Source organism: Neomonachus schauinslandi, chromosome 5 (genome assembly GCF_002201575.2).
Source record: "Neomonachus schauinslandi chromosome 5, ASM220157v2, whole genome shotgun sequence".
In the NCBI taxonomy this organism is placed as follows: Eukaryota; Metazoa; Chordata; class Mammalia; order Carnivora; family Phocidae; genus Neomonachus; species Neomonachus schauinslandi.
In genome coordinates, this window is record NC_058407.1 from 139,883,366 (window position 1) to 139,900,238 (window position 16,873).

Genomic DNA, 16,873 nt, shown 5'->3' on the forward strand with positions numbered 1-16,873 from the left:
AGTCCTTGGGGAGTCTGCTTCTCCCTCTGCCCCCCTCCCACCCCCCGCCCCCCCCATGCTCTCTCTCTCTCTCAAAAATCTTTAAAAAAAAAAACCCTGATGAGTGGCTAAACAAGATGTAGTATATCCATATAATGGATTATTATTCAGCAATAAAAAAAGGAATGAGTACTAATACATGCTGCAACGTGGATGGACCTCAAAAACATTATGCCAAGTGAAAGAAGTCTGTCACAGAAGACCACATAGTGTGTGATTCTACTTGCATGAAATGTTCAGAATAGGCAAATCCATAGAGACAAAAAGTAGGGTAGTAGTTGTCAGAGGCTGGGGGAAGGGGAGAGTGGCAAGTGACTGCCAATGGATGCAGGGCTTGTTTTGAAAATGTTCTGGATTTAGTGGTGATGTTTGTATACATTGTGAATATACTAAAACCCATTTAACTATACACTTTAAAAGGGTGAATTTTATGGTTTGTGAATTATATCTCAATTAAAAAAAGAAACACCAGACAGGGAAATTTTCATTGTACAAATACAAATGTTTAGTATCTAAAATATTTCTGAGGGATGCCTGAGTGGCTTGGTGGGTTAAGCATCTGCCTTTGGCTCAGGTCATTATCTCAGGGTCCTGGGATCAAGTCCTGCATTGGGGTCTGTGCTCAGCAGGGCTCCTGCTTCTCCCTCTGCCTGCTGTTCCCCTGCTTGTACTCTCTCTCTCACAAATAAATAGAACTTTAAAAATAATAAAATACTTTTGAAGAAGTACTACAGACAACTAAGTTTAATATTTAGATTCCACATAGCAAGTAGTCAAAGAAGCTGTGCTGTTTCTGTGGAATGAAGCAAAAGATAGAAGTCCACATGGAAAATTCACAGCCTCACTAATTTTAAAACATAGGTAAAACCCCATTATATCTCTATTGAATGAACAAAAAATTTTTCTTTTTTATTTTATTATTATTTTTTTAAAGATTTTATTTATTTATTTGACAGAGAGAGACACAGCGAGAGAAGGAACACAAGCAGGGGGAGAGGGAGAAGCAGGCTTCCCGCGGAGCAGGGAGCCTGATGTGGGGCTCGATCCCAGGACCCTGGGATCACGACTTGAGCCGAAGGCAGATGCTTAACGACTGAGCCACCCAGGCACCCCCCAAAATTTTATTTTATTTTAAGATTTTATTTATTTATTTGAGAGAGCAGAGCACAAGAGGGGGGAGGGTCAGAGGGTGAAGCAGACTCCCTGCTGAGCAGGGAGCTCAATGCGGGGCTTGATCCCAGGACCCCAGGATCATGACCTGAGCCGAAGGCAGATGCTTAACTGACTGAGCCACCCAGGCGCCTCAAATGAGCAAAATATTTTAAATGACAAACATTGCTTTGGGCATAAAACATTATTTAATCTTTCTGAAGGATTGTATGGCCAACTGTAGCAAGTGTTATGAAATAGTTCACATTCTGGAGCCATTTTAGGAATAACAGGAGAAAAGAATTTGTGTATGGGGAGGTGGTGGAAAAAATACAGGAAGCTGCTCTTGGAAAGGTTATAGCAAGGGAGAATTGGGAACAGCTAAGCAAATAAAGCACATGAACTCTGTCAGAGTATGGATTATGTTCATAGAACAACGCTCCATGAAGAAACCAGGGCCACAATCATGGAGAAGCTGAGTCCAGTCTAGACTCTAGTGTGAAGATGGAAAGATGAGTTGGGGTAGGAGGGGTTTGGAGCCTAATCTTCATCTGATTCCTTTTTTCCCCTTACATCCTTTCTCTTTACATCTCTTTAAATGGGGGATGATAGAGGGGATATCTGTGAACTAGAACAGATTATCAGATACAGATCAGGACAGAATTTTTAAAAATCTGATACTTGGAATATTTGTCAAATGTTTTCCCACTATAGCAGCTCCATCTTTTTCATGGTGTTCAGTAGGGAAATGGGATCTTACAATGATTGACTAAGTGACAACAAATTGAGTGCAAACTGAGTGCAATTATGACCAACTTTTCTAATTGATTTATTTATGATGCCTAGCCAATACTCTTAAGATCCGTAGTTCATTGATCCAGGTACAAAAATATAACAATCCAGTCTGATTGTTTTATTTCTCAGCTTTGCAAGTCCTTAAGAAAGAGGAGGATGGAATGAAGCGACACATCCTTGCCGTAGAGTTCTGAGGGAAAATGAGGGTGAGATCTCTGCCTTAGGGGCATCTTAGGGTGCTAATTCATACAAGGATTTATTAAGCATCAGCCATGTACTTCTTCCTCTGAGGTGTCATCAGTACATGTGCTCTCTTCACCCTTGGTTTACCAATATTTAGGTACCCAGCTTATTTCTGCTACCATTCCATAGGCTCTTTGTTATATTACCCACAGCAGCTGGAACCCAGTAGGTGTTCAATAATGACAGTTGAGTATACAGATTCAAGATACAAGGCTGGGAGCCAGAAGAGAGATGCAAAGTGTTGGGCATTCAGTGAGGCCTCTGGTCACCCACTGGACAGATGGTTAGAGGATCCGTGTTCTTCCCTCCATCATGTGTTCCGGGGCTGAACATAGGCTGAAGGGGCCCAGAAGAAGAGAAACTGGTGAATGTGTAGATGAGGGATTTGTATGTTACATTGTAAAAGGAAATTTCTCCAGCCTTGTAGTCCAGGAAGATGCCCACACGTCTGGGGGGTTCCCTTATCTGCAAGCGTGTTGGGGGAATGGTGGACACCTGGTACTCATTCCGCTTCATCATCATCACCACCCAATAGCCGTTGTCGGGTGACAGAGTCATGCTCCCCTTCCTGCTCGCGGATGCCTTGCAGATGCCCAGGATCCACCCTGTCTTGTTTCCCACCTCCACTTCCCAGTAATGGCGGCCAGAGAGGAAGCTTGGAAGGCCTAGGGCGATGATGCAACTATCAAATCTTTCTGGATTATCAGGTAGACGATTACACTTGTTTCCAAGTCTCACGCTCTTCAGGTTATTAGAGAAGATGAGGTTGGGGTGGGCAGTTTCTGCATCCAGAATCACATTAACTGCAGAGAGAATTAGAATACCTAGCTGGGGGGTCCATGGGCAGTGTACCCACAGGGTTCTCCCCACCTCCAGGAAACATGGATAGGGACATTCTTCTGGAATGCACTAGAGGTCAGCACAGGGACCCAGCAGGTGAATTCCACTTGCCTTAGTCTGGGCACTTACCAGCATGTGCCTGAGCGCAAATCAGTTCTGGAACTACAGAGAAAAAGAAGATGTGGGGAAAAACCTGAGTATTCCAATTCAGAGAGGCTAAATGTACCCTGGTCCCCACAACAAGGAAAGACAAGGACCCCTACCCGAGCTCAGGACCTTGCTTCCTTTGCTTGGATTAACCCCATTCCTCCTAGACCCTGGAGACTGCCTTGGTGAGTCTTTGGTCTGATGAGTTGACCCAGCCAACAAGTCCAGCACAGAGCCTATGAAGGCTTTCTTCTGCCTTTGTTATAGGTGTTTTTCTCTCTTCTAAATAATGCCCAGAAATCAACAGCATAGGGAATATCACAGTAACCCCTGGCAAGCATTCTGCCATCACCATACTCACAATTAAAGGTGTCCATTTCTGAACGCAGGGTTTCTAAAAGAAGAAGGGGAGCTTGAGTTAGGCTCCCCATCTAGGGACAGATCAGGAAGAGGCTGAAGGCAGCATCAGAAAGGCATGGGAGTTGGAGAAGGGATGCCAGAGGGGTTTGGGCTACATGGACATCAGGGAGGAAGTGACTCCCCTTTTCCCCCAAGCCCACCTACCTGAGAAGGACTTAATGCTCTTCTCCACAAACTCTGATTTCTGGTAGATCAAGTGGATCTTTTTTTCCACCTCTGGAGGAGTGTTCCATGGCTTAGGAACAGTCGCCATCTTGACCCTAGAGACAAAAGACTGCTGGCCAGAGAGGGCTGGTGCATGGGGGTAGCCCAAGTTCCCATGAGGTGGAAATGAGGTGCAGGCTCCACAGGGGACACCCAGCCCACTTGGGCTTGGCAAAGAAAGTCCTCTCTGGACTCCGAGTTTTAAACACTGGTTCTCAACTTTGGCCACAGATTGGCATCACCTAGGGAGTTATAAAAACCACTGATAGCAAAACCACAGTGAGTTTTAATAGTGGCCTTAAAATGGTGCTAATATTGAAATGCTCAGCCTAGAATTATCTATGTCAAATTAATTATACCTCTTTAGTCCTTTTCTGTTGAAATAAAAATGGTAATAAGAAAAAAACCACAGTGAAATATGACTCATTAGGATGGTTATTATTTTGAAAAAATCAAAATGACAGGTATTGGCAAGGATGTGGAAAAATTGGGACCCTTGTGCATTGGTGGTAGGAACGTAAAATGGTACAGACACTGTGGGAAATAGTATAGTGGTTCCTCAAAAAACTAAACATAGAATTACCATATGACACATCAATTCCACTTCTAGGTATATGCCCAAAATAATTGAAAGCAGAAGGGCGCCTGAGTGGCTCAGTCGTTAAACATCTGCCTTCGGCTCAGGTCATGATCCCAGGGTCCTGGGATTGAGTCCCACATCAGGCTCCCTTCTCGGCGGGAAGCCTGCTCTCCCTCTCCCACTCCCGCTGCTTGTGTTCCTGCTCTCGCTCTCTGTCTCTGTCAAATAAATAAAATCTTTAAAAAAAATAAGTGAAAGCAGAGACTCAAACAGATATATGTACAGCAATATTCATAGCAGCATTATTCACAATAGCCAAAAGGTGGAAACAACCCAAGGGTCCATTGATGGATGAAAGGAAAAACAAATTGTGGTATATACATACAGTGGAATATTACTCAGCCTTACAAAGGGATGAAATTCTGACACATTCTATAGTGTGGATGAACCTTGAAGACATGCTAAGTGACATAAGCCAGACACAAAAGCACAAATACTGTATGATTCCACTTATATGAAGCAGTTAGAGTAGTCAAATTCATAAAGACAGAACATAGAATGGTGGTTGCCATTCCTTGCTTCCTGGGTGAGGGGGCAATAGGGAGTTATGTTTTAGTAGTATGGAGTTTCCATTTGGGAGGATAAAAAAGTGCTGCAGATAATAGTGGTGTTGGTTACACAATAATATGAATGTACTTAATGCCACGGAACTGCACATTTAAAAATGGTTAGAGTGGTAAATTTCATTTTATATGTATTTTACCACCAAAAAAAGAGGGAAAAAAAGTTTATGCTAGGGTCACGCTCTTGAAGATTTGGATTTAATTTGTGTGCCAGGGCCTGGATGTCAGGATTTTGTAAAGCTCGTGGGGTGATTGTAATGTCCAGCCTCCTCCCTTCCCTCCCCTTCCTTCCCCTGTCTGGGCTTAGCATCTCCACTCCTAGAAAGTGCTTCCCTCCCTGAGACCATAAGCACTTGTGGCCTCAGGGAGGGAGGCACTTCTGCAGGAACAGTTTTTATGAGACAAATTGCAATCTTTAGGGAGGTTTCTTAGGAACCATCATTAGCACGATAAGCTGTGTTCGTTCTTTCCAGTCTTCAGCCCATGCTGTCTCTCCTGATCACACTCCCATTTTCCCTACACAAATCCAGAAAGGCCTTAGGAAGCTGCAGGAGATAGGAGGAAACCAGGAGGTGTCACAGACCCAGGGTTGGGAGCATCTCCCTCCTAGGGATGCCTCCCCCACTGCTTCCTGCAGGATACCCAAGGGAACACGAGGGGACCTCTCGGTACCTGTACAGGGTGACTCCGATGTCCTAGGAGAGAAAAGAGGGAAGCTCTCCATTACCAGTCTCCTAGGGGCTGCACTGACTCCTGGTCTATCCTCCTGGGCTCACAGCCCTGGGGTGTCAGCAAAACTGGGGCATCTCTCCCCATTCTAATTTTCATCACCCAAAGTGGCAGCCTGGTGGGGCTTGCAACAGAACTGCACCCAAACCCTGCTTTTCTCTTCTGGGAGATGCCAGGGGATCCCTTGAAAGCTGGGCCACCCTGGGCTCCTGACAGCTCATCAAAAGGGTCTGGGCACAAGACCTTTGTCTTGTACTGACTTGGGCAGAGTTAATGGCAGTGCTGGGGAGCCCATGTCATCCTACTGGGCACAGCGGGCAGGGGAAGCCAGACCCAGCCACACTCACCTGCATGAGCTCCCATTCCGGCTGGTACTGCTTGGCCTCCAGCTCCCCAATCAGCTCGTCAAGAAGGGCAATGTCTCTGGATACTTGGGTGCTATATTTCTCCCTGACCTGGCCAATGGTCTGGTTCAGATCCTCTATTGAGGCCACAAAGAGCTTCTCTTGCTGCTCCAGAAGATGGTACAGCTGCTCCAACTGGTGCCGATGTCTCTGCTTCTGGGTTTCAGTTTGTTTCTGGGGGAACAGAAAGGTGTAGGGTCTATCCAGTGTGCTGGATGTGTGTGCCCAGGGAATCTCAAGAAGCCCACCTCCTGGAGGTGGCTAAGAGGCTGGATCCCTCAGCTTCTTGGAGGACTAGATTTCAGAGAAGGAAACAAAATGGGCCAGAACCTTCCAGAACAGACTGAAGGTGGCAGGGATTAGCTCTTGTAAAATGCCCTAAAACCCAGTATTCTGGGTTGATTTGTATCTCCTCCAAAATTTATGTTAAAGTCCTAACCTCTAGTACCTAAAGAATATGATCTTATTTGGCAATAGCATCATTGCAGATGTAGTTAGTTAAGATGAGATCATACTGGAGTGGGCCACTGGAGTGGGGAAGTTGAGACACAGACACAGGGAGAACACCATGTGAAGAAAACACAGGGAAAAGATGACATCTACCAGCTGAGGGGAGAGGCCTGGAAGATCTCCTTCACGGCCCTCAGAAGGAACCAGTCCTGCTGACACCATGACTATGGAATTCTGGCCTACAGAACTGTGAAAGAATTTCTTTTTTGCGGTTTAAGCCATTTGGTCTGTGGTACTCTGTAATGGCAGCCACAGGACACTAAGATATCTGGTGTCATCTTTTTCCTTCCTTGAAAGCCAGTGTGAGGATGACATATGTCTGGGGTTGTAAATGGACAAGGTTATGACTACCAAAGTGTCCAGGAAGGAGACTTCTCTCTACTTCCCACCAAAGCGCTGGCATGCAGAAGGTCCTCAATGTGGCTCTGAATGAAGGCAGTCAGTCCATTTATGTGACTGTAAGTGAACTTGACTTCTACTACCATTGCACATAGGTCAGCCATCTGGCCCATGTTCTATCCAGAGTTTCTGTGGAAACATGAAGTGGCTGTAGGGAACCTTCTCCTTCCTCCATGGAGGGAGAAGCGCCTTCGAATCTTCTAAGACTGGACTTAGGAAGTCTCATCATTTTGAGCTCTTTAGTGATTTTGAACCAGAAATATTTCCTCACCTTTTGTTGTTGAGGGTGCTAACATTGGCTTTTTTTTCCTTAAAGAGGACAGGTCAGTTGTCATGTTCAATGGCCTATGTTCTAAAATTGTCTGATAATTTTGCTCATGATTAAATTCAGGTTAAGCATCTTAGACAAGAATACCATATTCTTAATGCGCTGGGCTCCCTAGCACAGCCCATGGGGAGGCAAAGAGTGTCCAGTTTGTCCATCACCATTATTGTGGTACGGAGATCAGTCACTTGGTTGAGGAGGGGTCTGCCACATCTCTCCAGTGTCAATATATATTATTTCCTTTATAATTACTAAGTAATTGGAGGAGTGGTACTTAGAGGATGTCAATATCCTGTTCTCTTATGATCTTCTGTGAAAAGTTTTAGCATTTGTTGATGATCTCTGTTGGTGTTGATTGTTATACTGGTGTTTGTATAGTGGGAAATTTCCTTCTTGAGATTATTTATTTATTTATTTAAGTAATCTCTGCAACCATCTTGGGGCTTAAACTCACAACCCTGAAATCAAGAGTTGTATACTCTCTGACTGAGCCAGCCAGGCACCCCATAACCATTCTTCCATACTCGTTTTAGCTGACATTGTGCTGTAAAAAAGAGTTTCCCCTCCCCCTTCCATATGATTAAAAAATTATATATATATTTTGACTATTGAAAGGAGGATGAGCAGAAGTCTTGAAAACAACCACCTTTCCACGGGGACTCATGTCACTGAGTGTCTTAAGGGAAGACCAGACCTTCTTGTCTCCCTAAGTTTCACTGTGGCCCAGGCTTCTGCCTCACTGTCATGGTGGGGGCATCCCTGACCTCTGCTTCACCCACAAGTTCCGAGCCACCTGGCATTATAGGAAAGGTGTTTTCTTTTTTAGAAAGAGAGAGAGAAAGCTGGTGAGTGCAGGGGAGGGGGAGGTGATGATGGGAAGGGCAAAGGGAGAGGGAGAGAAAGAATCTTAAGCAGACCCACACCCAATGTGGAGCCCGACGTGGGGCTCAGATCTCACGACCCTGAGATCATGACCTGAGCTGAAATCAAGTCAGACTCTTAACTGACTGAGCCATCTTGGCGCCCTAGAAAGGGGTTTTCTTTTACTACACTTCATGAGTTTCCCAAAAGTTAGACACCTGGACCAATGCCATGCCTGCTCCCATTCCTGCCCTTTGTTATCTTTGCCTGTTTCCCATTGTGGTGTGGGAGATGGGATCCAGCCAACAGAAATGGGTCAGACAAATTAAGGCTCTTTGGGGTAGCTGAATTTGCTTGCAGGGAAAATGGAAGCAACTTATGTGTCCAGGTTCAATAGAGGAAGGGCAACAAGTGTATTTATTGAAATCTGTGGCATCACAAAATGACAGTTTTAAAGAAAATGTCTAGCCATTTGAATTTTAAAATTCCATATTAAAAAATAATGGACAACAATTTTAAAAAACCATACAAAGGAGTATTTAAAATGGAAAGTCTCTCCTCCCATTTCCTCAATCCCATCCCCCAGCGACAGCCACTGGTGTTAATTTCTCTAAACCATTTTGTAGTGAATATGAGAAAGCACAGGCTCCTCAGAGATTTCCCTCCCTCCTGAGGGTGGGTCTCCCTCTCCAGGGACAAGCTCTTCCTTGGACTCCTGTTACCTCCCTGCCTCCTCAAGAGCAGGTGATTCTAAATAGGTGATCAGTTCTGCTTCTCTATGAACCAGAACATAATTTGGGGACCCCCTGCTCACTTTTGGTCCCCTCCCTCCTTTTGCAGGGGTGAACTCAGGCAAGGATTGGCCATAGAACACCCCTGACCTTACCAGGAATTTTGCAGTCTTCTTATCCCCCTGAGATCTCTGCTCCTCCCCAGATTTTCTCAACTCCTTCAGATGCTCCAGCTGCTTTTGAATTTGCTCCTGGAAAAGGGGCACTTGTTGAAGCCTAAACTTGGCCTCTGCCATCTTTAGTTGGTGCCAACTCTAGAGGGAAAAAATCTGCTTTAGGGAGTAAAGCTGAGGGTGCTGCAGCCAAGAGCACAGGGATGGTGCCCAGGAAAGGAAGAATGAATCCATCACACCAAGGCAAGCAGATCCAAGAGGTGGTGAGAGAGAGATTCTTAATGACATGTGGGCACCTGGATTCAGCAATACCTGAAGCTAGTGCCCTTGGACCTCAGCTACATGAACCAGTAAATTCCCTCTTTGCTGGTCTGGTTTATATTGTGTTTTTGCCACTTTACAGACCAGGGATGCTGACTAATGCACCAACATCCCAGGGTTGGGAAATAAAGTGGCCCTGACTACTTTTTTTTTTTTTTAAAGATTTTTATTTATTTATTTGACAGAGAGAGACACAGCGAGAGAGGGAACACAAGCAGGGGGAGTAGGAGAGGGAGAAGCAGGCTTCCCGCCGAGCAGGGAGCCCGATACAGGGCTCGATCCCAGGACCCTGGGATCATGACCTGAGCTGAAGGCAGACGCTTAACGACTGAGCCACCCAGGCGCCCCCAGCCCTGACTACTTTTAAAAGCCCCTCCCCACCCACCCCCAAGAAGCCCTACCTTGTATTCCAGGGCAGCCTCTTCGATGGGGCGCACCCAGTGGCCTTGATGTTCCTGACTCAGCCTGCAGATGAGGCAGATAGGCTCCTTGTGGTCCTCACAGAAGAGCAGCTGGACCTGCTTCATGTGTCGCTCACACTGTGGCAAGGACTTGGGACTCAAGCTGGCTATCTGCAGTCCTTCTTGCTGCTTGTAGTCTTCAGAGTTATTTACTGTGAGTGAGGCCAGGCTTAGGAAGCTGCTGGGTGAGCATTTGCCTGAGGTCTTAGGATACCTAGAAGCAACGGAGTATCTGCAGGAATCATCTCCTTCCTGGGCACGACAAAGGGGATACACAGCCTCATCCTGTGGCTTCCCTGGGGCCATGGCAGTGGAAAAATTTCCTGAGTGACAAACCCAAAATGTTATGAAGAGGTGCTACAAAGAAGAGAGAGATAGAGAGCCCATGCCTGGGACACAAAAGTTCCTGGTTAGACTGTGGCCACTTCTAACTTGTCCTCCCCTGACTTTGTTCCAGCAAGGCAGCAAACCACCCAGCAAAAGTGAGGGCAAAGGGCTAGATCTCATGACAGTCCCGAGACTTGGAATTCCTGGATATTTATCCTAAAGAAAAGGCTTTTGTTATAAATTCTATGCCTTCCTCCCACACATGTACAGATCTAGCAGGTGATATAAAGGCAGTGAGACATTCTGACCAATGTTTGCTTTGCCACTTAAAACCAACCAGGCTGCTCATGACTCGAGTGGGAGCCCCCTGGGGACAGTGATTCTTTCATAGCCTGATCCCTAGCAGAGTCCCTGGCACATGGTAAGGATTTGAGAAGTGTGTGTTGAATGAAAGAACTAAAGGGACCTCTCCTCACATCCAGGTTCATGAAAAATTAAATGGAAGTAAGGAAAGGGACTTGACTTTATAAGGATGAAGGGTATAATCCACCATGATGACAAACAGTATGACTAGCTGTGCCCCAAGACCATAGCACAACTTCATAAAGCAGAAATGACAGAAGGTACAAGAAGAAACAGAGACCCACTCAATTCATTAGTCCCCTCCCACCACCTCTCACAAGGTCCCAGGAATTCATATCACATCTGTAAGTGAGACTGTGGGAGGCCCCCCCAGTAACCATTCTCCCCTCCTTCCCTTATGATAGAATTGATTGCTGCCCATCAATTGATGGCTGCTTCCCTCCCCCACCCCCCCCAAAAAACCCATTTCTTGCAATTGGGTGTGGCTATTTGACTACATTCTGGCCAAAGGGATATAAATGAAGGCATCATGAACAGCTTCTAGAAACTTCTGGAAACTTTCCCTAAGCGATACTCTTCTCCTTTGTCCTTCCATCCTGCTGCTTGGAATGAGGATGCCACCCTCTGAGACCATGAGCTTGAGAGCAAATTTTGTGGAGCAGAAAAACAGCAGGAGCCTGGGTCCCTGGCCCATAGAGTACCACATCTGTTCTGGACCATCTGTGTTATTTATGTGAAGGAGAAAGAAACTTCTGTCTTGTTTCAGTTAGCGTTATTTTGGTGTTTCTGTCATTCACAACCCAACATAATCCCAATTTCTGCCTCCTTAGTAAAAGAGATTTAGGATTTTAGCCAACAGCTCTCCTCCCTGCCCAGAGAGGTGAATGGCAGAATCTCAGTCCCATGACATACTGCCATGGGGTCATTGTGAGAAGCAGGTATTTTTACCCAGTCTTTCCCAGATGCTCAAGCTGGGGTCCATGAATTCCTTGGAATTCTATAGGATTTCAGTGTCTAAGAACTTGAACTTTGATGCAACATTTTATGAAGATGTGCATATGTGCATTTTTTTTCAGGACTCACAGCCTACCTCAGATCCCAGGGGGCACCCAGGGATCTGGTGTTGTGAGGAAACGCCTGCACAGGTCACCATTCCTAAGGATACCAGGTTTTCTGAGTTTTGGGGTCCTTTCTTACCTGAAGAAGGAGGGACTTCTGGACCTGAAGGCTGATGGAGCTCACTGCCTACCACCTCCCTCAAGGTCTCAGAAGGTTCTTGACCCTCAATTCCATTTTTCTTTGAAGGTCCTGTAGATTCTGGATGCTCCCAGGTCATCTGGTCTCCAGACAGTGATACATTGGAAAGTGTATTCCTGAATACTCCCCCCTTCAGGATCATGGACTGTTCTGGATTCTTGGAGCCTTTCTCTGGAGCCACAGTAGCGCCTACATCCAGAGTGGCCACTTCACTGGCGGTGGCTGCTGAGTCTGGATGATCACTTCTTATTTTCTCTTGAGGCAGAAGAGTTTCTGGATTGGGAGGTTCCCTCTCTCCCAAAAAAAAGGTAAATTCAAGACTTCTGGGTCGCTTCTGCCCTGAAGGTAAGTGTTCTTCAGAGATCCTGGATTTTACTCTTCCTAGGGACCCAGTAGGCGACCCACAGTCAAGTCCTTGGAGCGTTCCTAAAGAGCTGGCATTCCTGCGTAGCCTGACACTAGGACTCCACTTCTCCCCCTGTGGCTTACCAGGGAGTAGGCTTCTCCTGGGGGACAGAGTCATGCTTCTGGCCCATGGCTTGCCCAGCACATCCAGGCCCTCAGAGCCCTTCTGATCTCTCCGTTTGCCCTGAGGCTTCTTCTGGGGCCCCCTTCCAGCCTCATGCTGGCTGGGTGGCAGGCTGAGGGCCCCATCACCACTTTGCCGCTGCCTATCACCTTCCAGGCCATCTGGTATCCTCAGGCCCTTGGGCTTATTCTCCCCAGAGGAACAAGACGTTGCTGAACTGTTTGGGCCACTTTCTTGTATCAGATACTCTGCAAAGACACCAGGATGCAAAGGCATGAAATTGTGCAGTGTTCAGGGCCAGGGGTCGGGAGAGAAGGGAGAGAAGGAAAAATCCCCTCAGAAATTACAGAAGTTCAGAATGTTCTAGGCAACAACAGTCAATTACCCTTAAATAAGAAAATGCTAATTATTTGTTATATCTTTCTCAAGTAGTGCTTTTCAAACTTCTTTGGCAGGAGAACTTGTTTCCAATATAAAGTCTTACCCAAAATTCTTAATTCATAAAATAAATAAACCCCCTAGTTTACTGGTATAAATGTGTGTGTGATTATAGGTGTATAAAACTCACTTATAAAATCCATCAATAAAGAAGAATTAAGGTATTTGGCACAAAAATTTGAAAACATTTTGAAGGACAATTAAAACTTCAGAAACTAATTTACTTCTGTTTTATTCTTTGGTTTCACGACGTGAAGAAAATCCTAACACACAGGTAAGTGTAAATGGTGATTTTTTTTTTTTAAACAGCTTGCTTGGTTGGAAGTTTCAGGATACAGTTTCATTAAACAGAAATGACAGGAAAGGCTTAATTCCAGGGTCTACATAAAAAGGAGTTCAAGTACAGCACAAACTATCACCCTGGTGGCCTCTAGCATTTCAAAATTTGGTTAATGACACATTTTATTTTATTTCATTTTTTTAAAGATTTTATTTATTTATTTGACAGAAAGAGAGACAGCTAGAGAGGGAACACGAGCAGGGGGAGTGGAAGGGGGAGAAGCAGGCTCCCGGCTGAGCAAGGAGCCCGATGTGGGGCTCGATCCCAGGACTCTGGGATCATGACCTGAGCCAAAGGCAGATGCCCAACGACTGAGCCACCCAGGCGCCCCTAATGACACATTTTTTTTTAAAGATTTATTTATTTATTTGACAGAGAGAGAGACAGCGAGAGCAGGAACACAAGCAGGGGGAGTGGGAGAGGAAGAAGCAGACTCCCCACTGAGCAGGGAGCCCGATGCGGGGCTCGATCCCAGGACCCTGGGATCGTGACCTGAGCCGAAGGCAGATGCTTAACGACTGAGCCACCCAGGCGCCCCCTAATGACACATTTTAATATGAATTTGTTGGCTTTGTAAATTAGAAAAATTAATAAAATTTGGATTAAGTGTTTGTTAACATTCTAAAGAATCCCTGAAATATCTTTCCTGGATGTAACTTAAAAACCGCTACTCTAATAAAGAAATGAAGATATCCTGTAATCAGCACTTTAATTTGTGGTAGAAGAGGCTCTTATTAAAATTGCTTCAGAGTTGTTTAAAACACTTTGCTGTTGCAAACACTTTGCTTCCTAGGAAAATGTTAAGTTCCCCAAACTGGCTCAAGAACTAATGGGAAAGCCCTAAAGATGCTAATAACCAGGTTTTATTGTTTCTGTTTTTTTAAAAAAAATTTATTTATTTGTCAGAGAGAGAGAAAGCATAGCAGGGGAAGCAGCAGGCAGAGGGAGAAGCAGGCTCCCTGCTGAGTAAGGAGCCCGATGTGGGACTCGATCCCAGGACCCTGGGATCATGACCTGAGTCGAAGGCAGACACTTAACCAACTGAGCCACCCAGGCATCCCAATAACCAGGTTTTAAAACATGAAAAGGTAACTTAAAAATTCTACTCATCAAATTACACTGGACTCAGATCATGGTTTAGTCCTATCAGTCTTTCAAAGAGTGGAGAACTTTTATGTTATTTAAACATTCTACTTCAGAAAAATACATGGAGGCCACATTCGTTGATCACAGTGGGATAAAATCAGGAAGTTACAGCAAAACAGGAATAGAAGAACAAGGAGGAGAAGAAGGAAGAAAAACAAGGAAAGAGAAAAGATGAAAGAAAGGAAGGAAAAGAATTGAGAATTTTAGAATACCTTTGTGAAATGTGTCAAAGAAGAACTCAAAACTGAAAATAGGTGGATTTCAATGTGAAGATTACTGGTCCACCCAGCTGATATGGTCAGTTAGCAAGCCCTTTTTTTCTCTCCTGAAGATACTGGTCTGTACATAGGGGTTAATCACAATGAAGTTAGGGCCCCTCTAAGATCAGGCGTCTTAGCTCTTGCTCTCCTGATTCTGCCCCACAGTGAGAATCTCAGCTTCCCTCGCCGTTTTTTAAAGCCATTGGGAGCCTTAGCTGTACTATCCCAGCTCCAAAGACCTAAGCAGCAGAAAGGACTTGCTCGGCCAGAGTCACTGGGGTCATGGTAGACCTGGGACTCCTAACCCCCCAAGTCACAACACAGTGGTCTAAACACAAGTTCCCTCTTGCACCTTCTACCCCATTCCATGAATAGCCAGCAGTCACACTGGGAGAGGAATGGAGCATGGGGCCTGTTTACCTGGTCTGATGGCCCTGTCAAGCTCCTCTGCCAGGAAGTTCTGGTTGATGGCCCTCAGGACTTGCAGGGTCAGCCTCACAGCATACTCTTCCCCATAGTGGGTGATCATCAGAGTGGCCAGCTTCACTGGCTTGGCATTCTGGAGCTGGCTCCGGGGGATCCGGGAGTGATCCTTCTCCAGGCTGGTGTTCTGCAGCTTAAACTTGAACTTCTCAAAGTCACCGGGCACCAGCTCCTCCAGGGAGTCCAGCAGATGGTCACTGGGGGCCTTGATCATGGTGTTGACCAGGAGAGGCCACAGCTAGCTGTCTGAAACAGCCTCTGCCCTGGAACCCAGATGGTGGGTAAAAAGAAGCTGTTTGTGAAATAACGGAAAAGGCACAGGAAATGCTCTGCGCTCTGGCGGGAACTGAGCTATGAGTGTCATCATTTGTTTGTTCCCAGTGATGACACTTGCGTTCTCTTTCTCACAGATTCGGAGGCTTTTACAGCTGGGAGGGCTCAAGGTCAGCCACATGGTCCTCCAGTGCCCCAGCCCTCACCTTCGCATACTGCCCAGCAGAGCAGCGGTAAGTATGTGAAGGAGGGGCTGGGGCTGGATTCCAGAGTATTGATCCTGGGCAGGCACTCAGATGCTTCTTCTCCCTGGTCCCACGCCGCAGAGGACCATGATGAGGGTCAGTCTCTTTGGCCAGTTGTTCTCCTCCAGACTCTCGGGATTTTATTGGCCCTCCAAAGCAAATGGTAGGGAGGGTCGGGCTGGGGGCAAAAATGTAGCCCTGCAAGTTTTGCCCTTCCCTGCCCAAGAAGGAGGTGAAGCCAGAAGGACACTGCCAGGACACAAGCCCTGGTGTCACCCCTGTTGATGTAGTTCCAGTTGTCTGGTACTTTCAGCATCACGAAGGCTCAAAACGCTATGCCTGGAACTGTCATCCTGATTTGTGTGTTCTCTACTCTGCCTGGCTTCCCGAGAGCATACCCATGAGGGAGGATGCTTGTCCATGCACCTTTACTGAACAAGTTTTTTTTTGTCTTTGTTTGTGTTTGTGTTTGTATTTTTTTTAAGTAAGCTCTACATCCAATGTGAGGCTTGAACTCAGAACCCTGAGAACAAGGGTGACATGCTCTACTGACTGAGCCAGCCAGGTGCCCCTGAACACATATTTTGGACACCCTGCCAGGATGTGGAGAAACAAGGGTGAAAAAAGACATAGGTGTCCTTTGGAGCTCATGTCCCAGTGTGGGGCTCCAGAAGTCATTCCAGAGCTAATGGAAGTTGTATGTGGGTGAGCGGACTTCTTCCAGTTAACTGCTTCTGTCTTTCTGCATACTCTGATTTTTAGCCCCAACTTTATGTTTTGAAAAATTTCAAACCTACAGGAAAGTTACCGAGATTCACCAACTGTTTACATTTTACAGTATTTAGTGATTCTCTTTCTTACGTACACACATGCATGCACTTCATTTTTCCTTTTTTCCCCTCTGAACCATTTGGTAATGAATTGAAAACATTATCAGATATCACTCCAAATACCCTACATACCCTAAGTACAATGAACAAGGATATAAGGATATTATTTTAAATAATCAGAATACAATTATCATACTCAGGAAAATTAACATCATTATAATACTATAATGAGTCCATAATCAAATTTCTCCAAAGGACTGATAATGTCCTTGACAGCTTTTTTTTTCCAACCCAGGGTCCAATCAGAGATCCTGCACTGCATTTAGTTGTTACATCTCTATACTCTGCTTCTACTAGAACACTTTCACACTTCCCCGCCTTTTTAAATTCTGTCAATGTTTTTGAAAAGTCTGTTCCAAGCAGAATGT

At 45.6% G+C, this 16,873-nt stretch overlaps 1 protein-coding gene across 2 annotated transcripts; it reads right to left on the reverse strand.

Moving 5' to 3' along the window:
• Positions 1–2,433: 2,433 nt before the first annotated feature.
• MEFV (MEFV innate immuity regulator, pyrin) lies at positions 2,434–15,355 on the reverse strand. Of its 2 annotated transcripts, XM_021698338.1 has the most exons (11): positions 15,035–15,355; positions 12,048–12,678; positions 10,615–10,625; positions 9,895–10,250; positions 9,155–9,250; positions 6,117–6,347; positions 5,713–5,735; positions 3,778–3,893; positions 3,575–3,607; positions 3,196–3,228; positions 2,434–3,029 (listed from the first exon to the last, which is right to left on the reverse strand). In XM_021698338.1, the coding sequence occupies exons 1-11, from the start codon at positions 15,309–15,311 to the stop codon at positions 2,476–2,478; spliced, it is 2,361 nt and encodes a 786-aa protein (XP_021554013.1). In that variant the 5' UTR covers positions 15,312–15,355; the 3' UTR covers positions 2,434–2,475. The 2 variants fall into 2 exon arrangements, with proteins under 2 accessions (XP_021554013.1, XP_044771521.1); XM_044915586.1 differs by lacking the exons at positions 10,615–10,625; positions 12,048–12,678.
• Between the last annotated feature and the right edge of the window lie 1,518 nt (positions 15,356–16,873).